General features: G+C 37.8%; 1 protein-coding gene across 3 annotated transcripts in view; it reads left to right on the top strand.

Annotated features, from left to right (window-relative positions):
* The window catches only part of HOMER1 (homer scaffold protein 1), a 158,088-nt gene that overhangs the window by 117,899 nt on the left and 14,607 nt on the right, over positions 1–25,582 (top strand). For all 3 annotated transcript variants that reach the window (XM_069595383.1, XM_069595384.1, XM_069595385.1), the window contains exons 6-8: positions 16,530–16,686; positions 20,673–20,783; positions 21,396–21,476. In XM_069595383.1, the coding sequence (XP_069451484.1) occupies positions 16,530–16,686; positions 20,673–20,783; positions 21,396–21,476 (349 nt within the window). The remainder of the gene's footprint in view (positions 1–16,529; positions 16,687–20,672; positions 20,784–21,395; positions 21,477–25,582) is intronic.

The following is a 25,582-nucleotide window of genomic DNA, read 5'->3' as shown; positions in this document are numbered from 1 at the left end:
ATAGCATATAGTGTTTGTCCTTCTCTGACGTACTTCACTTAGCTTAAATGTTCTTAAGATCCATCCATGTTGTGGCAAATGACAACATGTACTTCTTTTTCAGTTCAGTCGCTCAATCGTGTCTGATTCTTTGTGACCCCATGGACTGCAGAACTCCAAGCTTCCCTGTCCATCACCAACTCCCAGAGCTGGCTCAAACTCATGTCCATTGAGTCGGTGATGCCATCCAACCATCTCATCCTCTGTTGTCCCCTTCTCCTCCTGCCTTCAGTCTTTCCCAGCATCAGGGTCTTTTCCAGTGAGTCAGCTCTTCGCATCAGGTGGCCAGAGTATTGGAGTTTCAGCTTCAGCATCAGTCCTTCCAATGAATACTCAGGACTGATTTCCTTTAGGATTGCCTGGTTGGATCTCCTTGCAGTCCAAGGGACTCTCAAGAGTTTTCTCCAACACCACAGATCAAAAGCATCAATTCTTTGGTGCTCAGCTTTCTTTATAGTCCGACTCTCACATCCATACATGACTACTGGAAAAAACCATAGCTTTGACTAGACAGACTTTTGTTGGCAAAGTAATGTCTCTTCTTTTTAATATGCTGTCTAGGTTGGTCATAGCTTTTCTTCCAAGGAGGAAGTATCTTTTAATTTCATGGCTGCAGTCACCATCTGCAGTGATTTTGGAGCCCAGAAAATAAAGTCTGTCACTGTTTCCCCATCTATTTGCCATGAAGTGATGGGATCAGATACCGTGATCTTCGTTTTCTGAATGTTAAGCTTTAAGCCAACTTTTTCACTCTCTTCTTTTACTTTCATCAAGAGGCTCTTCAATTCCTCTTCACTGTCTGCCATAAGGATGGTGTCATCTGCATATCTGAGGTTATTGATATTTCTCCCAGCAATCTTGATTCCAGTTTATTTTCAGTGGCTGAATAATAAATATTTCATTGTGTATATACCACAGCTTTACCATTTATTAATGGACACTTAGGTTGTTTCCATATTTTGGCTATTGTGAGTAACACTACAGTGACCATGGGATTATAAGTCTTTAATTTGTTTTGTATAAATCAGTAACAATCACAGTGGTATAACTTATTTGAAAAGCAAAAAATAAATAAATAAATAAAATCAGTCATTACCAGCCCATAAATTATTTACGTAAGAACTTTACTAATTTGGGAAACATATATAATAGAAACTCTTCTAAAGCTGAACTGTGTAGTTATTTGGGGTGATTTTCTGAAAGCCATTTATAAACCAAGTAAACCTCGAGGCATATTTTAGTGCCAAGAGCCCAGATTTAGCAGAATCTGCATTCATTTGTGGAAAAGAGCATAGCAAATAGTAACAGAATGCCCTTGAAGTCATTACACAGATATTCATATGTTTTATAAAATTATTTACTTTTACATGTAAATGTAAGTAAAACATCTCTATAATATAAAGTCTTTTGACTTTGAGTTATGTAGTGACTGGGATGTCTATTGTTTTCATATCCTCAAAAAGAAGTTATAGAGATCCTACTGTATTAGTCAATCCATATTTATAACCATTATCCATTTCAAAATATGTTTTGCAAATTCTGCTGTGGTATTGAAGGCCTTTGGAATAATAACTTAAATCTGTTTAATTCATACTTTATCAGACTCTCCAAGAATGTGATCCCACTTTCTCACTTTCATTTCATTTCATTTCTGATAAGTATTAATATAATCTGATAATTGGACTTCCCCAGTGGCTCTGCAGTAAAGAATCCGCCTGTAACACAGGAGACATGGATTCAGTCAGGAAGATCCCCTGGAGAAGAGAGAGGCAGCCCACTCCAGTACTCTTGCCTGGGAAATCCAATGGACAGAGAAACCTGGTGGGCTACAGTCCACGGGGTCGCAGAGTTGGAGTCGGACACAACTTAGTGTCTGAACAACAGATCTGATGATTGTTGAATTTTATTAATCCACATTCTAAGCTAGTTGAAAGGTACTCACTGGCATTCTCAACACCCTTATATATAGCTGCAGATAGCCTATTATAAATGACAGAGCACATGTGAAAAATGGCATTATGGTTTAGTTGGAAAAGCATTAAGGCAGGAGTCTTAATTCAAGTTTTAGCTTTGTTGTTATATAGGAAAGTCCCTATCCGTAACAACATTTGGATTTAATAGACAGTTATTTCAGTTACTTAAGCTTGGTATATATCTGAAGCCCACATCACTGATCTTGGTATCATATGTGATAGCTTCACACAAACAAAAAATCTTTCAAAGTCACAGATTACAGAAGTGTTAGGGCAAGGGACATTCAAGTTTATGGAATGGATATGTTCAAATCTGTCACTGTTGCTAGAAAAACAATACAAAGCAAATATCCTGCTGACAATGATTTTAATTGTATCATCTTTCTATTGCTAAATTGGTGACCCTTGCTGAACTAATCTGAAATTGGAGTACAGCCAGTCTTCATCAGCTTGGCCAGTAAAGTTGGTTCTTGGAGTTTGGCTTCCATCCAGGCTGAGTAGGCAGACTCTAGAGGGAAATAGAAAAAAAAGTCTGTCTTGATAATAGTCACTCAGAGCAGACTAAGCTGTTAGGAATTCTAAGCTATATTGCCTTAGTACCATCTCCCTTTTTTAAAGTTCATTTGCATAATTCTTTTGATCAGGGCCCTTACTTTTCCATATGATATACATAGGTCATGTATACTTTAAATAAATGAAGTTAATAATGATGATCTGTCTCAAAAAAGCAGTAATAGTTACAAGTAGAACTTTGTTCATACTACAATTCAGACCTAAGTGATTTGAAGTTATGTCTTTTGACTCTGGCCTCATTTTTTAAAACAAATTTAAACTGAAATGTGGGGCTTCCCTGGTGGCTCAGTGATTAAAAAAAAAACCCTTCTGCCAATGCAGGAGACGTAGGTTTGATCCCTAGGTTGGGTCATGGAGGAAGGCATGGCAAACCACTCCATTATCTTGCCTGGGAAATGTCATGGGCAGAGGAGATTGAAGGTGGGAGGAGAACGGGATGACAGAGGATGAGATGGTCGGATGGCATCACTGACTCAATGGATGTGAGTTCGAGTGAACTCCGGGAGTTGGTGATGGACAGGGAGGCCTGGCCTGCACAGTCCTTGGGATTGCAAAGAGTCTGACATGACTGAGCGACTGAACTGACTGAGGACTGTGCTGGGCTACAGTCCATGGGGTCACAAAGAGTTGGACACAACTTAGTGACTAAACAACAACAGCAAACTGAAATGCAGAAGTCCTCTGATTGTATCAAGTAATGGTCAGCTAAAATTACTGATTACAGTTGGTTTCTAAAAGAATGAAATTTTTTATGCCAAGAAATTGGAAATCAGATTTTATTGAAAATTATATTTTCAGTAAATATATTTACTGAATAATTTCTACTCAATTTTAGTTTTGACAAAATCTCTGTTAATAGCATCTTTTCTATTCTGCCAGTACTGTGATTTTTATTCATAATGTTTTTCCTCAACAGTACTAAATATTGTGCTGAACAATTTTTAGGATGGACTTTAAGTGACCTACTTTGCAAGAAAACAGGCATCTTATTAGCCTCTAAAACTTACGGATGGACAGATAAAAATACTCATTTCTTTCTTAAATAAAGTATGATTATATGCTCTTACCCTGTAAATAACAGGACAGGCTTAATATTAACTGATCTCATTTTTTTGTAGAAGATAGATGTGTATTCATAACAGATAAGAGAAACACAATTCTTTATTTAGTATGCAAGTCTGTTTCCCTGAAGATACCTCCCCAATAGAATACTCTAACATCAAGGTCTGCCTAAGTTTTTAGTCACTAATCAGTTTTTATAAGAGGGAAACCAATGCAAGCATTGACTTGCATGAAGGTAATAGATGTGTAATTCACCGTATCACCTGGAGTAAATTCTTTTCTTTTCTCATTTATGAACTAGCAGTAGGCCCACTAGATAGCTTTTTCTCCTTTCCCTTACACCCTCTCTTCTCACCCTTCACAGTCAGAAATCAACCAGACCACTTTATGACAATCATTTTTGTTCACTTACTCTCTCCTCATTAGCTTGATAAATTTATTCTTAGGTCTACACCGAAGGTTTAAACTTATAAATAGTATATCCTATAGTACCTAAAGGTGACAGCAAAAATCATGCAGTGTATACCTGGTGTGGTTTCACTTACATTATAACTAAGTTATTTACATCATTAATCAAAAATATCTCCTGTGAAATATTTAATGTGAAATTTTTTTAGCTTTGTAGCTCACTGAAGATTCTTTCAGGATTCTTTATTGCCTGTACATATAAAAGGCACTAACATTTGACTGTTAGGTGCTTTCTTCAAGGGTACTTTTATCTGGGCTGTTTACTCCTCAAAATCAATGAGAAGAGTTAGTATTAATCCTAATTTTACAGATGAGGAAACAGATGCAGTGAGATTAGATTACCTGCCTGAGGTCCTACAGCTAGCAAATGACTAGAACCATGATTTAAACCACGTCAATAACAGAGTTCTGAGCTTGTGCCTTTTGAAAATTGAGATGTAACTATAACATTGTATTAATTTTCGATGTTTCTGAGCCTATACTTTTAATCACTGGTTCACAGTTTGTTCTTGCTTAATGTGTGCTTTTAACAGAATTCTTCACAACTTAGAAATTTCCGTCTACAAACTGATACAGCTATGCATCAGATGCTTTGAAGTAATTTGCTTCAGATTAATAACTTCCTTGGAAAAGTCAATGGTGTTTCAGTTTCTTTACCAGAACTAAGCCAAATTCTGTAGTTTAGCTGATTCTAGATGGTCCTTTGATAAGACAACACTTGTTATTTACGTACTACCAGTGAAAAAAAACATTGTCAGTTTAAACCGACTATAACAGCTCTTTCAGATATATTTATACATAGATGTTAATATATCTGTGTTAAGACTTTGGTACGTATGTAATGGATGTAAAATAAATGGTTTAAAAGTTCCTACAATTTCATCAAATTTAGAGTCCAACTGTTTGATTCACTTTGATTCTGTAATTTACGTCCGGTTTTTCAACCCAGTATTGCCTTCTGGGGCTGTCAATGGCGTTAGTGATACAGTGTTTCTTTAAAGACTTTACTCTTGTCTCTGAGATTTTCTTCCAAGCCATTGTCTATTAAAAGCTTTAATACTTAAATTCCAATTCCGTTCTGAACACTGTGTTTCCTGGGTGTGACCGTACGATTTCCAGTTCACGACAGGTCTGTCTTTAAGACTTCATGGCGACCACGTCTCATCTGTTTGCCAGCAGCCATCACATTCCGTATTGTGCGTTAATGCAGACATGCCAGGCTCTGTGCGAAGATAACGGATTGTGAGGCAGGGAAGGAATCTGAGCTGGAAAGCAAAACTTGGGAGATTATTGTGGCAAACACCGAAAGCAAGGGTCAGGGGAGGCAGCAGTCTAGAGGCAGATGCCTAAAGGAGAGTAGGAACGGAACAATGGGACCGACTGGTACGAAGGTCCCAAGGATAAGCATAAGGATCAAGAAGTTGCTGGAATTACAGCCAGCTTTGAGAGGCAACTTGTTAGGCATTTAGGCAAATTTAGGCTTTCAGCTATATCTAGTATAAAAATCCTTTGATATACTAGGCTCTTTAAATACTGTTTATAAACAATACAAAGTTACTCTCCTTTCCTTTAAGAGGTATTTCTTTCCTATTTTTAAAAGGATAACTCGTATTGTATCAATAAAGCGTTTGTTTCTCAGCGGAACTAGCTTGGGTCCAATGGGCCGGCACGAGAGCTCCTAGGGACACGGATAGGCTGACGTCCACGCTTCTGCGTTCTCGGGCGTGGAGGGGCAGTGAGGGGAGAAACCGACAGGCAGGTCCTGAGAGCGAGCAGCGTCGGGGTGCTGGCATCAAGCCCTCCTACTTTCACAGTGAGGGAGCGACCTCCCTACCAAGATTAATGTCGAGAAGTAAGCCTGTTGCAACCTGTTCTTAAATTCTCTTTTAAAAGCTTCTCTGGATATTTTCTATGGTTTTACATGATTAACATGATTATTAGGAAGTATATACAAAGAACTTCCTTTTCAGAAATTGATAGTGGATGCTGGACCAGGAGGTATGGAAGAAAGGCCGCCTTCTTCAGCCCTGTAACTAACCATTCATGTATAGGATTCACTCCACAGGTTAAATAAGTGTATTGTTTGTGCCTAAGACTCTTATTTTGTTACATCTGTTAGATAGTACTTTTGAACAACTTTTTCTTTTAGATTTTACGTAACTAATTTAATGAAGTTTACTACTTTCTTTCCGATGTTAGATAAACAGTAAACTTCCAGTTTAAGGAACGTTTCAAATGATGTTTTTGGAGTGTTTTGAACTCCCTCATCTGACTTCTAGAGCTGAAGCCAACAGGAAACCAACTGGTCCTTTTTGAAGGGAAACTTTACCAAACAGTCACAAGAATAAAGAATTATTTTGCCCTTAGTCCAGCTACAGACATGAGATCATAGTGGTATTTCAGTATCTCTTCTGACTCTGATGTTTGCAGCTAAACAGTTTCTTCATGAACAGTTAATGTGAAACTATCAAAACTGTACCTGTAAAAAAAGGACCAAATTAGTAGCTAGAGAACCCCAACATTTATTAAACAAGTATTCTGAAATGTAACATGTCAATTAAAAATTTTGGTATCAGAATTAATCCCAAGGTATTCATTACTGCTAAAAATCAGTCTGTGGCGGGGAGGAATGTGATATCTTAGAGTTGTAGATTAAAGCAAGGAACAATGTTTTTGCAAAATTGCAAGAATGTGCCAAGCATTTAATATTATATGTAAGGGCTGATCACATCTGAGATAGCTCACATGTGGGCCTTCCTTCAGTTTACTCTAGAATTCATTATAAGCTGAAATTGTGGAGGATATTCTAATATGCTGAATGGTGAAAGGAATATAAGAAGCAGCTGTAAAGAGAACACAGAGCAGATTGACAAAAAACCTAAAACATCTTATTTCCTGAGTTGTGCTCTAGAAAGACAGATTATTAAAGGAGTAGCTTATCAAGTACGGGAAGCAAGAATGTTCCCAAAGATTCAGATTTACCAATAAAGATGAAATTTTGGTTGATACTGCAAAACTGCCTTAATGACACATACTTATTTACCTTGGAAACGAGTGTAAAAAAATGTAGAAACACAAAAACTTAGCATTGAACTGCTTTGCTATAGTATTCGTTTTGGGTCTATTAGGTCTCAAATTGTGACAGTTAACTGTACTCATATGCAATATGCGTAAAAATGATGTGACGATTTCTTCAGCATTTGATTTTTAGTGTACTCAGCAGTACTTTGAGGCTCTGCAGAGGAAATAAGAAAAAGGTTAATGGGAACCCATTGATCAGCTTCTCTGTGGCCAGACATCACTACTTAAAATATATTAGAGGTTCAGAACATGTTCAGGGATATGAAGTTACAACAGGTTATAGTATTTCGAAGCCTTGTACGTTCGTCTTTGTGTTTCCTGTTCCAGGGGCGTTGTTTTGGTTTTTTCCTGCGCAAATCCATTTTGAGCGCACCTTGTCCATGCCCCACCCCTCTCCTTTGTGTGTCTCTGCCTCTCTGAGCCCGTCTCTCCTGTCTGCTTCTTATCACCGTCTCCAGTTGCCTTCACCTCCTTCCTTTTTGTTTGCAGCTCTTTTATTTGTCTCACAGCTGTTCTTTCCTGCCCACCCAGTCTCTTCCCATGCCAACAAATACAGAGTGGAGAAGCTTAGAGGCCATTCTACCCATTTTAAGAAGACCTGACTTTCCAGCTCTTGTTATTTGTCGTCCCACAGGTCACAGAAAGAGTATCTAGGAGGGCTTAGAAAGACTTTTTTTTTCCTTTTAGTTGTGTGATGTTTTTTATTTGAAGTATAATACATAGTCAAGTTCATCTCTTCTAGTATCTAGTTGTATGGGTCCTGACAAATGTGTGCAGCTGTGTACTCATCAGCTCTATCAAGGTGGAGAAAGGTCCAGACGCCCCCCAAAATTCTCTGCTGCTCATTTGAAGTCAACCTGTCCCTGGTACCTCAGTTTCTAGCACCCAGTTAATCTGTGTTTTTTTTTTTTGTCCCACTAGTTTTGCCTAGGGCTTCCCTGGTGGAGTTTCCTGTGTAGCTGGGTCAGTAAAACATCAGCCTGCAATGCAGGAGACCTGGGTTCAATCCCTGGGTTGGGAAGATGCCCTGGAGAAGGAAATGGCAACCCACTCCAGTACTCTTGCCTAGAGAATCCCATGGACAGAGGAGCCTGGCGGGCTACAGTCTGTGGGGTGGCAAGAGTCAGACACAACTGAGCAACTAAACCACCACCATGGGAGACTTACATAGGTGAAATCTTACAGTGTTTGTCTTTTTGTGACTGACCGAGTTCATTTAGCATGAGGTCCTCAAGGTTCTTCCATATTGTAGTATGTATAAAAGTTGCCTTACATTTGCAGCCTCAGTAGTACTCCCCTGTATGTATGAAGTACATACCACATGTTGTTTATCCGTGAGTCAGTGGACTGTTGGGTTGCTTCTGTCTTTTGACTATTGTGAATGATACGGTTATGAACACTGTCGTACAAATACATTTTAGATATTTGCCATAATTGGAATTGCTAGATTATATGGTTATTGTATTCTAAATTTTTTGAGGGACTGCCATGGTGTTTTCTATAGCAACTTCACCATTCCCACCCATAGTGCAGAAGGGTTCCAATTGCTTCACATTCTCACCAACATTTGTTATTTTCTGCTTTTCTGATAGTAGCCATCCTGATGGGTGTGAGGTGGTATTTCGTTGTGAATCTGATTTGCATTTCCCTAATACTAGCAAGGTTGAACATCTTCTTAGTTGTTTACTGGCCATTTGTGTATCTTCTTTGGAGAAATGTTTATTCTAGTCCTTTGTCTGTATTGTGATCAGCCTACTTGTTTTTTGGTCTTGAATTGTAGTTCTTCATAGATTCTGGATATATGTTTTGCAAATTTATTTTCCAGTTTGTAGGTTGCCTTTTCACTCTCTTGATTGTATCCTTCGATGCACAGAAGTTTTAAATTTTGCCATAGTCCAGCTGTATCTGTCTTTTCTTTTATTGCCCATGATATATCCAAGAAATCATGTACAGTGTTATGAAACTTTTCATATATATTTTTTCTTATAAAGAGTTTTATAGTTTTAGCTCTTATGCTTAGGTCTTTGATCTGTTTTTAGTAATTTTTTGCCTATGATGTGAAGCACAGAACTAGCTTCAGTCTTTTCCATGTGGCTATCCAGTTTTCCCAGCACTGTTTGTTGAAAAGATTGTCGTCTTCCCATTGAATGTCCGTGGCAACCATAGATGTGAAAATCGTTTGATCCCATACGTGAGGGTTTATTTCTGGGCTTTGTTCCTTTGGTCTGTGGGTCTTCCTTTATGTCAGTACTATGTTGTTTTGATTACAGTAGCTTTGTAATAAGTTTGAAATCCGGAAATGTGAGACCTCTAACTTTGTTCTTGATTTTTTCAAGATTGTTTTGTCTATTCAGAATTCCTTGAGATGCCCATATGAATTTTAGGATGGATTTTTCTATTTCTCTGAAAAGCACTGTTGGGATTTTGATAGGGATTACATTGAATTTGTATATCACTTTGTGTTGTATTGACATCTTCTCAATATTAAATCTTCTATCCATCTCCACGGTTATGTCTTTCTGTTTATTTGTGTCTTTAATATCGTTCAGCAACTTATTTTCATTGTACAGGTCTTTCACGTTCTTGGTTAGGTTTATTCCTAGGTAGTTTATTCTATTTAATGCTGTTGTGAATGGAATTGTTTTCTTAATTTCCTTTGCATATTGTTCAATATCTATAGAATCACAACTAATTTTCATGTGCTGATCCTTATACCCTGCAGCTTTGCTGAACTCATTTGTTAGTTCTAACAGCTTTTTTTGTGAAATCTTTAGGATTATCTACATGTAAGATCATGTCATCCACAACAGAGGTAATTTCACTTCTTCCTTTCCAATTTAGATGCCTTTTATCTATTAATTGCCTAATTCCTCTGGCTGGGACTTTCTGTACCATATTGAATTTTAAGTGGTGAAGTAGTAATGCTTCTCTTATTTTCTGATCTTAAAGGAAAAGGCTTCAGTCTTTCACCTCTGAGTCTGATATTAGTTATGTGCTTTACTTATATGGCCTTTTTATGTTAGCAGATTTCTTTCTATTCCAAGTTTATTGAGTGCTTTGAATCACAAAAGGGTGTTGAAACTTTCCAGTGCTTTTTGTTTACATCAGTTGAGAGGATCACGTGGTTTTCTCCTTCGTTCTTGCTAACGTGGTATCTCATATTGATTTTTGTTTGTTGATCCATTCTTGTATTCCAGAATCTCTTTTCATTTTTTAATCGTGTCTTTCAAAGAGAATGTCTCAATTCTTATTCAATTCTCTTTTCTTAGTTTTTTAAAATGGATCATCTTTTTGGTGTTGTATCTAAGCAACCCTTTGCCTACCGGAAGGACACATAGATTTTTCTCCTATGATTTCTTCTAGAAGTTTATATTTTGATTAATTTTTGTATAGAATATGAGATATGAGCCAAGATTCTTTGTTTTTCCTTTTGTGTGTAGTTATCCGGTTGTTTCAGTCCTGTTTGTTTAAAAGACTGTTTTTTCTCCTTTGAGTTGCCTTAAACCTTTAATTATAACTATCTTCATTTTAATCATTATCAGATATTTTCCTGTCTTTGTGGAGATCCAAGTTTCGATTTTGTATCGTAGTCTTCCATCTGAAGAACTCTCTTTAATATTATAGTATATGTCTGCTGGTAATGAATTCTCTCAGCAGTTGTTTGTCTGAAAAGCTGTTTATTTATTGCACTTTCATGTAGAGAGTTATGTGTGTAAAGTTCTGAGTTGAGAATTATTTTCTTTCAGGAATGTCACCCCTTTGTCTTCTGAATTACTTAGTTTGTGATATAATTGTTACTTTTGTTCCTCTGTGTGTAACATGTTTTTGAGCTTTTTGAATTTGTGATTTACTGTATTTTATTATTTTTTGAAAATTCTTAGCCATTAGCTCTTCAAATATTTCTTCAGCCTTTTATTCTTTTCTCCTGGGATTCTAGTTAGACATTTGTTGAACAGTTTGGTATTGCCCACGTCTTAGATGCCCTGTTTATTTTCATTCATTTTTCTATTTGTGTTTCAGTTTGGCTAATTTCTGTTTGTCTGGATTCAAGTTCAGTGACTTTTATGCATCTGTGTCAGGTTTATTGCTGAGCTTGTCAAAAGAATTCTCATCTCTATTATATTCTTTACTTCTAGCATTTCCATTTGACTCTTATAGTTTTCAGGTCTGTTGAAATTCAACATCTGACAATATAGGGTGTCTTCCTTTTCCATTAAAACCTTTAACGTAATTATTTCATATTCTTTGTTTTTGAAAGTTTATTTTTAATTGGAGGATAATGGCTTTACAATGTCGTCTTGGTTGTTGCCGTACATCAACAGGAATCAGCCACAGGTAAACACATGTCCTCTGCTTCCTGAACCTTCCTCCCATCTCGCACCCCATCCCGCCCCCCTGGCCTGTCACAGAGCTCCAGATCGAGCTCCCTGCGTCGCACGGCGTATTCTCGCTGGCCATCTGGTCTACTTACAGTACTGTGGATGTCTCAGTGCTACTCTCTCAGTTCACCCCACCCTGTCCTTTCCCCACTGTGTCCACAAGCCTCTTCTCTATGCCTGCATCTCTACTGCTGCCCTGCAGATAGGTTCACCAGGACCATTTCCCTAGATTCCATATAGTTGCGTTAATATGTGATATTTACTTTTCTCTTACTGACACGTACTTCACTGTGTATAACAGGCTCTAGATTTATCCACCTCACTAGAACTGAATCAGATTTGTTCCTTTTTATGGCTACGTAATATTCCACCATGTATATGTACCACAATTTCTTTGTTCATCCGTCTGTCAATGGACATTTAGGTTGCTTCCCCTAGCTATTGTAAATAGTGCTGCGATGAACATTGGGGTACATGTGTCTTTTAGAATGTGATTTTCCCAGGACATATGCCCAGTAGTGAGATTGATGGGTCTTATGGTAATTTTATTCCTAGTTTTTTAAGAAATCTCCACACTGTTCTCCATAGTGACTGTATCAGTTGACATTCTCACCACCAGTATTCCTTGTTTTGACAAATTCTACATTGGCGTTGTCTATGGGTATGACTCTGTTGATTGCTTTCTCTCTTGGCAATAGGTTTTCCCCCTGGCTTTTGTGGTGTGTCTTATAATTTTTTTTTTTAATTGATTGCCAGAAGCAAGGCATTCAATGAAGATAAATAGTATTTCCTCCTGGAGATGGGCCTGATTCTTCTACTAGCCTGTTTGTATGAAGGTTAAGCTGGTTTACTCAGGGGTTGACCTGGATTTGGAATTTGTTGTTGCTATGGTTACCACCGTGCATCACAGGCTTTAGACATGTCTAGCATTTCTTTGTGCATAGAGTTGGGATTTGATTGCTAGAAGGTTTTCTTACTGTTTCTGCTCCTCCCTCAGCTTTTGGTCCTTTCTGTGTACCTTTGCCTCAGAGGGGGTCTGTCTCTTGACCTCCCCCTAGCAGATGGCTGCTATCAGCTTGGTGGTAGTGGATAGGTTAAGATTCTCAATTTTCCTTATCCACTCAATCTTGGGCAGGCACTGAATCCCAGGGTATGAGGGTAGGGTTTTCTCAGTGATCCTGTCCCTACAAGTAGCAGATGAATTCAGCCTTGTATTAGTCTTATGCAGGAGTTTCCTGCCCCTTCCCTCAAGATTGGAGAACTCTAATGGTCTCAGACTATTTTTTGTCCTTTTCACGGGCTGTCTTGGGGTTTTATTCTCCTACTTTTCCGCTAGCCACCACAGGTCTTCATCTGTGACTGGGAGGGTAACGGTAACAAGATTTTCTCCCCTTCTCCCATGGCTTAAGGCTTTGTTTCCATAGAGGAAAAGGGTCCTGCCCGTGCTTTGTGGCTTTTCCACAGTGATATCCTCTCCCTTCACCCAAGGATCCCTGGGACTTCTGTCACTGTGGGGTTCGGGGCCCAGCAGAGTGGCCCAGGGATGCATTCTGGCTCACTAGCCTGGGAGCTCTCCAGACCTCATCCTTCTGCGTTTTTATGAAGGCTCCATTACACAGGCATAATGGATTAAGCCATTGGCCGTTGGTGTCGCCGGTCCCTTGTCCCTCCCTAGTAATCTAGGATTGAGACTGAAAGTTCCAACTCTTTTCACGTGGTTGGTTCCCTTAGCATTCAGTCCCCTCATCTTTAGGGCATCCCCCCAAGTCACCTCATTAACATAAACTCAGCTGTGGCTGAACAGGGCTTATTTATGAATAAATAACAAGACGCATTTCACCTTTATGGCTCTGGATCAGTTTCAGAAACTAAGGACAGAAGGCCACATATCATTAAAAAGATACTCCCATTGCTCTTCCTGCTTAGGAAATTCAAAGGGTTTGGGGGAACTATTGAGCTAGGCAACAGAGACAAAACTAAAATATATGTTTATTATGAAGCACAATACTTTAGATACATAATGTGTTTAAGCTATACATAGTGTTAGTTTGTTTGCTCGGGCTGCCCTAACAAATACCACAGGCTAACCCCGGGAGTTGGTGATGGACAGGGAGGCCTGCGTGCTGCGATTCATGGGGTCGCAAAGAGTCGGGCACGACTGAGCAACTGAACTGAACTAAACTGAGGGTGGCTTAAACAGGAGACATTTATTTTCTATAGGCTGGGAGTCTGAGAACAAGTTGTTGACGGCATTGTTTCTTGAGACCTGTCCTTGACTTGCAGGGGGCTGCTTGCAGGTGGCTTCTTCCAGTGTCTTCACATGACCTTCCTCTCTGTGTGTTTGTGTTCTAATCTCCTTTTATAAGGACACCAGTCATATTGGATTAAGGATCATCCTAATTGCCCCATTTAATTTAACTACCTCTTTTCAGACCCTGTCTCCATACTCGTATTTTGGGAGTTAGTATACTGGGAGTTAGTACTTCAACATATTCATTCATGAGTGGACACAGTTCAGCCCAGAATGCAAAATATTGAAAAAAAAAACAAAACCGTGGGAAATGTAGAACTTTCTGTGATGATAAACAGTTTTGTATTTTTGCTTTCCTGTATGGTGGCCACTAGTCTCCTGTGACTATTGAGTATATGAAATGTACCCAAGGGGACTGAGAAGCTGAATTTTTTACTCTATTTGGTTTTGAGCACTTTACATTTAAATGGCCACATGCAGCTAGTGACTAACATTTGGACAGTACAGATCTTAACTAATGTCTTCATTTGACATACACAGAACTGAAGATCAAAACAGTTGAGAGACTGATCTGATATCACACAAATAATTATTGAAATAATTGCCAAGTCAGCTGAGTTTTCACATTCTTAATGGGTTTTTCTACCTACAGATTGTAAAATAAAACCTAGAGAAATAAAATGTAAAACACTCCCATTTTTGTTATTTTTCCCTTTATAAAGACAGGATAATCTTAGGTTACAACTGAGAAGTTTTCAACATATGTGTTTTAGAAATATTCAAGATCATTTTCTCCGCTCTTTAATTTTTAAGAGGTTTGATACTTGCATATATCAAGTGTTTAAATTAGTTTAATAAGACTTTTGTTGTCAGATTGTAAAGTCTATTTAAATAAAACTAATGTCTGTAGTGGAAAAATTGGTAGATGGTTTAAAAATCCATATTCAGTTAGGGAAGATGAATCAGTGGATACTTTATCAGAAAATCTGAATCTGAAAGATCGTTCCACAAAAGAAGAAATGGGACGTGCTTTCTCTTTAAAGATAGAAATGGGTTGTTGAATTAATGTGTGTTAGTCGCTCAGTTGTGTCTGACTCTTTGTGACCCCATGGACTGTAGCCTGCCAGGCTCCTCTGCCCATGGAATTCTCCAGGCAAGAATACTGGAGCAGGTTGCCATTTCCTTCTCCAGGGGATCTTCCCAACCCAGGGTTGAACCCAGGTCTTCTGTATCGCAGGCTGATTCTTTACTCTTTGAGCCACCAGAGGAGCCCTGTTCAATCAATAACTTGTTTGATTTTGTCCTTTCATGTTTGATGAAATTTTTTCTGTAAACTTCGGAAAAAATGTTAAGTTTTCATTTAAAACTAATTTTAGTTAGGAGGGGGTTCAAAAGGGAGGGGATATATGTATACCGATCACTGATTCATGCTGAGGTTTGACAGAAAACAACAAAATTCTGTAAAGCAATTATCCTTCAATTAAAAATAAATAAAATTTTAAAAGATGAATAAATAAAACTAATTTTAGAATTACAGAAAAATTGCAAAAACTGCACAAAGAATTTCCATATACCCTCACCCAGCTTACCTTCATGTTAGCATTTTACATAACCATAATATAATTTTCAAAACCAAGAAATTAACATTGATACAATATTACTAACTAAACTACAGATCTTGATTTTCACCAATGTCCCTTTTATGTTCTAGGAACCTATCTGGATCCCACATTGTATTTGATTATTTCTTCTAAGTCTCCTCCATTCTGTTTTCTCAGACTTACCTTTTCTTGACACTTTCGAAGTGCGCCAATCACTTTTTTTGTAGAATGTTCCTCAGTTTGGGTTGATATGTTTTTTCAAAATTGGAATGATGGTTATGCATTTTTGGAAAGAATGACACAGAAATGATCTACTGATATGTATTCTTACTGGTGATGAGCTTTAAAGATATTGATGATTGAAACAATGCTTTCTTTTATACTATATATAGTAAGATTACTATAAAATATCAATCCACCAAAACATTGCTCTGTGATGCAAATAACTTCTCAAAAGCTAAAATTCTGATTAAAGAAAGCTATTATCATTACTCGTTAGTTAATAGGATGAGGTTAGTAGAATTTCACTAATAGGAGGAAGTTGTTCAATAAGGAGAAAGAGAAACCACCTTTTTTTCTTTGAAATTAGGTAATTCTTTCTTCATTGGAAAGTTAAGAAAGGAATTATTGAGAGGGACCTTCTCACTTAACAGAATTGTGTTTGTAATAGAAAATTGTCTTTGTTGAGATACTTAACTCTGGGTAACTTAACAAGTAGAACATAAAATGAGGAAAAAGGGATTGGTTTAGTTTTGTTCTATAAGTGACACCGGAATTCTATCAGAGTTGTTAGTACCAAGTTCAGTTTATTGCAGCAGATTTTTATATTGGGGGCATTTAAAAACTCTGAATAAGATAAGATAAATCCACTTGATTTATTTATTAAATAAATAAATCAATTTCAAAATAAATACTTATATTTATTTATTTGATAGGTTTTATTCACTAGGAGCATTTAAATGAAATATTTGTGTTTTTATTGTTTGTGGGTAGTCTTTGAAACATTTTTTAATTATAAACCAAATCTTAGGACTGAGTACTGCTGTCTCTTTAAAGTAACAACAATCAGTGTAATGGGTGGAATTTTCTTCTTTTACTTTAGTTCAGCAATCAGCAAACACTGGGAGGCTGAACTGGCCACCCTCAAAGGAAACAACGCCAAACTCACTGCAGCCCTGCTGGAGTCTACTGCCAATGTGAAACAATGGAAGCAACAGCTTGCCGCATATCAGGAGGAGGCAGAGCGGCTGCACAAGCGGGTGAGTGCAGGGCCGCTATCCGTAAGGCCAGCAGGCTTTCTTACTTTACGTGCGGATTCAGCACAGGGGCCTCTTCTGGAGAGTTTTGTTGGTTATCAAAACATATGTATGGGTTGGATTATATGTGGGTTTATTGCTTAAGCAAACAATTTTCTGCAGTTTCCTGAGAATGAAGGAATTTGGACAGCTTTGGAGTCCAAACACCCAATTTCACATTCCTGTTGTGCCACTTGTTAGCTGTCTGACCTTTGGTGACTTATTCCCCTCTTTCTGCTCAGTATTCTTATCTGTAAAATAGGAACAATAATATAGACTCTATACAATTCCTGAGAAAATTGAGATACAGAACTGACATGTAATTACACTGAAGCAATTATAATGCTTTTAGTATTTTACTTTATTTCTTAAAGAACAATTTGAAAAATACAGGTAGAAAAGTCTTTATAAAAGTCAAAGATAATAACTTTAATTAGAAATATGGGACAATAATACAAATATGGGGCAGTAAAAGAAAAATTAGTATCAAGAGACCAAAGAATTTCTTATAAAGAATTTTTTAATCCAGAGTATATGCATTCACCCAACAGGAAGCCAATGACACTAGTATCTGTTTTTAAGAATGATTTTAAAGAAGTGAACTCCTTCCTAGACATTAGGAAATGGGCTTAGTATCAGAGCAGACTTTGAGGAGTATAACAAGACCAGGATGACAGGGGAGGTAAGATTGAAGTTTATAAATAGAGACAGGAGGGAGAGTAAGAACCTGAGTAAATACCTTTCTATCCTAAGTTTAAACTTAATTCATGATGGGGAAGAGGGAAGTTGTTGTTTAATGAGGATAGTGTCCCGTCTTGCAAGATGAAAAGCTCTGGAGATCTATTTCACAGCAGTGTGAATATACTTAGTGCCACCAAAGTGAAGGTGAAGTCGCTCAGTCGTGTCCAACTCTTTGCGACCCCATGGACTGCAGCCTACCAGGCTCCTCCATCCATGGGATTTTCCAGGCAAGAGTACTGGAGTGGGGTGCCATTTCTTTCTCCAGCGGATCTTCCCGACCCAGGGACTGAACCTCTGTCTCCAAATACCACCGACCTGTATGTTTAAAAATGGTTTAGAGGATAAATTTTTACTGTGTTTTTCTTTGTGTGTGTGTGTGTGTTTTAACCACAATTTAAAAAAAAACAACTTAGGATAATTGACTTATAATCAAAAAAAAACATTCATTGGGGAACTATCCTTTTTATGTATTCCCTGACCCTGAGAGTTTTTTGCTTTAAGTACTCAATTGAATTTTAAAGGATTTACGAAACAAAGTATTTTTATTTACTCACATAATTTCCAGTGCTCTTCTTTCCTTCCTATAGATCTGAATTTCCATCAGGTATCATTCCTCTTCATTCTGAGTAACCTTCTTTTGGATTTTTTTGTACTTCAAGTGCACTGGCAACAAATTCTCCCAGCTTTTGTATATATGTATGTGTATAGATAGAGAGATTTTTAGCTTTACTACAGGTTGTGTTTTCCTATTTCTTCATACGTCTAGTCATTTTTTAAAAATATAAATTTATTTATTTTAATTGGAGGTTAATTATTTTACAGTATTGTATTGGTTTTGCCATACATCAACATGAACCCACCGCAGGTATACACGTGTTCCCCATCCTGAACCCCCCTCACCTTCCTCCCCGTACCATCCCTCTGGGTCGTCCCAGTGCACCAGCCCCGAGCATCATGGTAAATGAGATGATGTTATAGAGCCCGTAGATTCTGTTATCTGCCTCTGAGTGTTCAGTGTTCATTTTTGTTTGAGCAAGCAGTGAAATTACTGGTAGCGTGTCGCCATCCCTTAGTATCTGATGGGGACTGATTCTAGTGCCCCACCCCCTGCCCCACCTCACAGGAAGTAAAATCCAGGAATGCTCAAGTTCCTTATGTCGAGTGGCATAACACAGTCATCCCTATGTATCCATAGGTTCCCCATCCACCATGAGTATAGAGGGCTGGCTGTACTTTGAAGTTTTGAAGGTGTAAACTTCTGCTTTAGCATTTGGTTTATTTCCATTTTGTTCTTAATTCAAGGGGATTTTTTGAGTCCTTGGAAATCTTTATTTCTAAGCCGTAATCCTCCTGGGGTTTCAGTGGGAAGCTTGAAGTGCTTACTAAGAAACCTAATTTGGTGTTGACGCTAACCTCAAAGTGTCTTCTTAGTGGTGAGCACTACCACACCTTAACGCTTTTTCATTCTTCCAGCATTTCTCCCACACGCCCGAACCCCTGTGATTCCTACTTTTACACGTTTACTTCAGAAATCAGCCGAAGATTGGAGGGATGTCTGTATGCTTTTTAAGAGGTCTTTTTTTCATACAGTTCCCTGAATTTCAATTTGCTTCAGTTGTTCTGAGGCATCCCCAACTCCTCAGACTTCTTTGGAAAAATAAGAGCTCAGATTTTTGCTTGCATTCTAGTCAGGCAGTGTGGCCGAACTGCACAGCGCCTTCAGGCAAAAAGACGTGTAAATGTGTGTCTCAGTATGGTGCTTCCTTTCGGTCTTTTGCCCAATTTGGTCACTCACCAGGGCCTTCTAATAGTTGATGTTTACATTTTGCCCATGGTTTTGTTACTGAGTGAAAGTTAATCCAGTAAAAAATATTAGACAATAGGGGAAAATTCGCAAGATTTTTGAACAGATGTTCAGTGTTGTGGACCAGAAGACAGGAAATCCTGAGCACTGAGGAGATAGAAATGGCTTTCTAGAGAAAGGCATTCTAAGCTCAGTATTGGGGGGTTGGTTAGTTCTGAATGGTTTTCAAAGGTAAGAGAAGACATTCTAGTTAAATCAACAAGATGGGTATTAGCATGGTTTGTTGAATGTTCATACGTACTAGGTGTCTTGAGCAATGAGATATTTACATGGTTTGCAGCTAGCTTTTGGGGGACTGAGAGGTTAGATTTAATGCTGTGAGAAAGAGGAGCCGTTGAGAGGCTTTTAGTGGGGCAGTCACACAGTGAAAGATGGGTGTTAGCAGTTTTCAGAAGACATAAAAATAGACAAAAGATATAATTAGGTGCAGTGGCAGGCCATTGGTTTTGCTTCCACCTGTATAACAAGGGTCTGTGCAAGGCTATTAGAGCATGAATAGAAACCAAGAAAATGCTATGAGAGAGTGACAGAATGTGGTGTTGATCCACCATTTGGAAAATGCGAGGGAGAGAGATTTGCTGTTTCCTTAATAGTCTACAATTTATTGTATGCTAACCAATCAAAATGTATGAGCCCCTGACATATAGAGGATTTTGATAAGGTGTGTGTTTTTATGTTGACTTCTGTCTGTTTTGACTGATTTTGGATGGCATAGCTTTAGAGACAGTGCCCTTCTCTGTTCTTTAAAAAAATAGCAAGTGCCCGTTAAAAGAAGTTAAGTTGCTATCTGGGCCCTCAGTAAATTTGTACTGGATAGAGAACTCTTCTCCTTTGCTGTAAGAGACCCTACTGATGTGAAGATATTCTAGTATCAAGTGATTTAAGTTGTATTTTAAGCATATCTTTTCTTCCAGATCCCTTTACATTTCAGAAGTGTATTTGAATATTTTCTCACTTCTGCAAGGCCAGTTTTCAGAACCCATATTTAATTTAAAGGCTACAGATGGAGGGCAGATGGCTGGTTTTGAATTTGTTTTCAGAAAACGTTTTTAAATAAGACTTTTATTATAGGGGTTTTCTACTGTCATTAATCACTTAATTTAAGTTTTCCTAATCTTTTCATGACCAAGTCTAGCTATCTTCTTTGGTCTTTTTCCTTAGTCCTAAATTGATATTTTTAAAGGATCAATTCTGCTCATTCTACCCTGTCTTAATATTTCTCCAAGTTAATTTTCATATATTGATTCAAAATTCATTATACACCTATGAAGGACTTCCTGTATGTCTTCAGCAAGGAATCCTGTGAAATTGTCACAGTTTGGTTTATGTTCTTATTTGGTTTTAGGTGACTGAGCTTGAATGTGTTAGTAGCCAAGCCAATGCCGTGCATACCCATAAGACAGAATTAAATCAGACAATACAAGAACTGGAGGAGACCCTGAAGGTGAAGGAAGAGGTAATTGGCTACTTCTCACTCATCTGCAATCTCACGAAAATATGTGGACAGTATTGGGATCTGTCTCTGATTTAAGGGTATTTCATGCAGTGAGGTTGTGGGGTGTTTTTAGGATGAAATTTTTCTGAGTGATGCTAAGCTTGTTCTCATTTTCCCCATCGCTGTGTCTGTTGTTATGAACTATGGTGAGGCAGTCAGACTGAGATACTGCCTCTTTTCTTCTGTATGAGAGTTGCATTCATACAATCAACAGAAAACCATTAGAAGTTAAATGAATTTTACAAGCTGTTGCTTTTTCTAGTTTCCAGTCAAAAGATTTAATACCTCAGAAAAGAGTTATATCCACAAAGCTTGAAGCAATCTTAAAATGTTCAGATTGCTGTTTCTAAGCAGTGCTGTACCAAAGCCACTGTGTTGACTTGCTTCAGATTATTCTGTGCTAGACAGCATATCCATTAAGATGAATTTACCCCTTGCATTCAGTATAATGGAAATTTTTTAAACACCCTTTTTCTAAGGACTGGGACAGTAATTTCGGGGAAAAATAAGGCCTTCTCTTTCCTTGATATAGTTACAATAATGTTGTTAAAAATATTTCACTACTTTTTCCAGGAAATAGAAAGATTAAAACAAGAAATTGATAATGCCAGAGAACTACAAGAACAGAGGGACTCTTTGACTCAGAAACTACAGGTGAGCTGTATTAAAATTTGTATTCATTTCTGCATAGAAAGTCATCAATCTTTCTTTCATATAGTAATGACTTTTTTCCTTCAACTCAGTTTTGAAGGCTTTTAGTCATTTTTCTTTTCTGGGACTTCTGATTCATGCCTGATGGTTGGCTTTTCAAAAAGTACTTGATTCATCTAAGTAGCTTACCATAATAGATGGTCATTTATAAATTCTTTGTCTTTAGTAAAATTATTTTTTAAAATGTCTGCTTTTAACATAAAAAGTACTCTGAACTTAAAGAAAATGTCTCAAATGGAGTATATTCAAGTAGTTTAGGAATTCTGTTCATCTTTTTTCACACTGAACTAATATATGGATTACAGCAGTAGTTGTGCCCTAAGGGAAATCAAGGCAGTGTTCCTTTCTTTGCTCTGATTAATTTTACTCACTTTTCTCTGCATAAATAGCATGCTTCCTGACTCTTAATTCACATACATGTATCCTGTGTCACTGGTAGTTGGCCACAGTCAGGGAAGATTTTTTTCAGAATTATAGCCAGACTCTCCTCTTGTCAGCCCAGATGCTTTTCTTATACCTCCTAGCCTCAAGAAGAGTTAGGACCACTTAACTCTTGGAGTTAAGGTTTGGAGTAGAAACAAATGTAAATATGTATAGAGTGAGGAATTGGGGACAAAAATTGGTAAGTGGGACCTGGAAACCTAGGATTGGAAGGAGTACCTAGATTGTAACAAGAACAACCAATATTTATTGAGTGCTTACTGTGTACCAGACACCACTTCACTTATGCATTTAATCCATGTAACAGTCATATGAGGAAACTAAGGCTTAGATGAGTTAACTTGTTCTACCTGTTTAAATGAGCACAAACTCTGACAGTAGAGACATTTCATGAACCAAATAAATTCTTCATATGAAATATTCCCCTTTTTCTCTCATCACTGACTTTCAGCAGTCTAGGAAAATGAAGTTGCTTGTTTTGATCTGCCCTATTAAATATTGTTTCTCTATTTTAACTGTCTGTGTAGATGAGTGGTTCTTAACTAGGAGTAGTTTTGTGCCCCAGGGAGCATACATCTATGTCGGGAGACAGTTTTGATTTTTACAGCTTAGATGGTGGAATTGATCTCTAGTAGGTTGGGGCTTCCCAGGTGGTAAAGAATCTGCCTGCTTATTCAGGAGACACAAAAGAGGTAGGTTCTGTCCCTGGGTCAGGAAGATCCTCTGGAGAAGAAAACAGCAACCCACTCCAGTATTCTTGCCTGGAGAATTCCATGGACAGAGGAGTCTGGCAGGCTGCAGTCCATGGGGTCACAAAGAATTGGACACAACTGAGCATACACACAGGTTGTAGCCAGTGTTGTTACTGCGCATTGAATTATCCAGCCCCAAGTTTCAAGAGTGCCAAACTTGAGAAACACTTGGTGTAGAATTAAAATAAGAAACATATGCTCAGGGCTGGAACAAATGGTGGAAATGCAGGCTAGTTTTGTCTTTGGGTTTGGTTTGGCACCCATTGTTTAATTACTTGCTTTGATATAGGTGGTTGCTAAGCATTTACACGATGGGGCTTCCCTGGTGGCTCATTGGTAAAGAATTCGCCTGCAGTGCAGAAGACTGCCTGCCCCTGCAGGAGACAGAGGTTCGATCTTTGGGTAGGGAATATCCCTGGAGAATGAAATGGCAATCCATTCCAGTATTCTTGCCTGGGAAACTCCATGGACAGAGGAGCCCGGTGGGCTACAGTCCATGGGGTCACAAGAGTTGGACACCACTTAGGAACTTCACCACCACCACCACCAAGCACTTGCATACATTAGCTCTAACTCTTACAGTAACAGGTGTGGTATCTCCATTTTTCAAAGAAAAAGCAGCAGTTCAGAGGTGTTGACAAGTTTAATTAAGGCATTTAGCTAGAAGATAGTGAAGACTGGATTTGTTTCAATTCCAAAATCTCTATTCTGTCTATATTACTACACCATTTCAGCAGGCAGGCTTCCAAGCCCTCCCTAACTATTCTTGGGGAATTTTTTTCCAGTTATGTACACATTTATATTGTCTCAGAGAAAGCAAGAAATGATTTATTCATATCAAACTTCTAAATGTGTTTCATCATCGATCGAGCAGTAATTGAATTTTACAGCTGGCACCTAGAATTGTGACTATCAATTCTTACCTGTTTTTTCATTGAATATCAGAAATACTTATCAAGACAGTCTACCTGGAATAGGACAGAGAAGCTTTCAGAAAACCTAAGGGTGAATTCTAAAAGGCCAAACCACCGAAATAACCTGTATGTTTTTTCTAGTTGGAAGAAAGTTTCTCCTTTATGGCCTAGTCCCTCCTACCTAAACATCTACATGTCAAAAGTTCCATCACTCTTGAACCTCCATTCTTAAATTCAGTCCAAAAAATTGGGATCATTAGTTTATGAAATGGTAGAGGAACTTTGAAATTGCAATGCATGGGTTTGGATTGTAGCTATGAATTTGGATAAAAAACATAGTTTGAAAAAATTTTAAGTAGTTTTGATATGATTTTTTTTTAGTTTGCAAGTAGTTTTTTTCTTTAAATATCAATGTAACATATGCTCATTGTAAAAAATTTAGAAAAATGTAACTTAACAGAAAAAAAAAAAAACATACTCCCATCATCCTAAGGCAAAATGTTGAGAATTTCCTTCCTTCAGTGTTTTTGTGGATAACTTTTCTTTATGTGAGACATATAGATATCAATTTTTTTGTTGCTTTCCTAACAATGTTATGTCATAAGCTGCATGTCATATGGCTATATAGTATTCTCCTCCATAGGTGTGCCATAATTTTCCTCCAACATTTTTACAGGGGTGGTCATTTGTTTTCAACATTAGTTGTAATACTGTTATAATGTATCTTTTTACATAAACCTTGCCTTTCTCATTATTTCTTTGAGATGAACTTTTAAAGAATTACTTGGTGTCAATGTTTTGAAATTACTTATGCTGAGAAACTAATGTCTGGAACAACAGGATACCCGCTGGATATTAGTCTCCTCTCATTTTTGCTTCTGATAGGGAACAAGGGGAACTTATTATTTTTTTAGTATTACCTTTTTTTTTTATTACAAGTTTTAAATATGTTTATTGTCGTCTTTTTGTATCTTGAAGGCACGAAGTGCATTTTTACCTTAATAGTATATGGCATATGCTTGCCTGAAGTTCTAAGTCCCCAGATCTTCAAATGGGCTGGTTTCTAATGTAATTAAGACTTGGCTTACATGTTCATTTCACTGATTTCCCTATTTAAGCACTAGTCTGCAGGCCTCCCCACCACCCACTGCTCTGTGTGATACTACCCGGTCTTATTTTCCTTGTAGCAATTATCACTGAATGAAATCATCTCTTTTTTTTAAATTTATTTAAAAATTTTTTATTTTGAAGTAATTTCACATGGGAAAGTTGCAAGCATAATGTACCTTTCACCTATATCACCAGATGTTAACATTTTTGCCATATTCGTTATCATCTTATCATGATGGAATTCTCTCTGTATTTGTTTTTTTTCTAAATGGCTGACAATAAGTTCCAAATATGATATCCCTTTACCTCTAAACACTTTAATGTATATTTTCTTTTTCTTACATATAATTTTTAAAGACAATTTTAAATCAAGTATAGTTGATTTACAGTGTTATGTTAGTTTCTGCTTACGGCAAAGTGAGTCAGGTATATGTACACATATACCCACTATTTTTTAGATTATTTTCCCATATAGGTCATTATAGAGTATTGAGTAGAGTTCCCTGTGCTTTACAGTTGTTCAGTTGCTCTGCTGCTGCTAAGTCACTTCAGTCGTGTCCGACTCTGTGCGACCCCATAGACGGCAGCCCACCAGGCTCCCCCGTCCCTGGGATTCTCCAGGCAAGAACACTGGAGTGGGTTGCCATTTCCTTCTCCAATGCATGAAAGTGAAAAGTGAAAGTGAAGTCGCTCAGTTGTGTCCAACCCTCAGCGACCCCATGGACTGCAGCCTTCCAGGCTCCTCCGTCCATGGGATTTTCCAGGCAAGAGTACTGGAGTGGGGTGCCATTGCCTTCTCCGTTCAGTTGCTCAGTCATGTCCAACTCTCTGT

This window comes from Ovis canadensis, chromosome 7, assembly GCF_042477335.2.
Source record: "Ovis canadensis isolate MfBH-ARS-UI-01 breed Bighorn chromosome 7, ARS-UI_OviCan_v2, whole genome shotgun sequence".
Classification (NCBI taxonomy): domain Eukaryota; kingdom Metazoa; phylum Chordata; class Mammalia; order Artiodactyla; family Bovidae; genus Ovis; species Ovis canadensis.
Note: the sequence above shows the minus strand (reverse complement) of the source record. Positions and strands in the feature narration are given on the sequence as shown.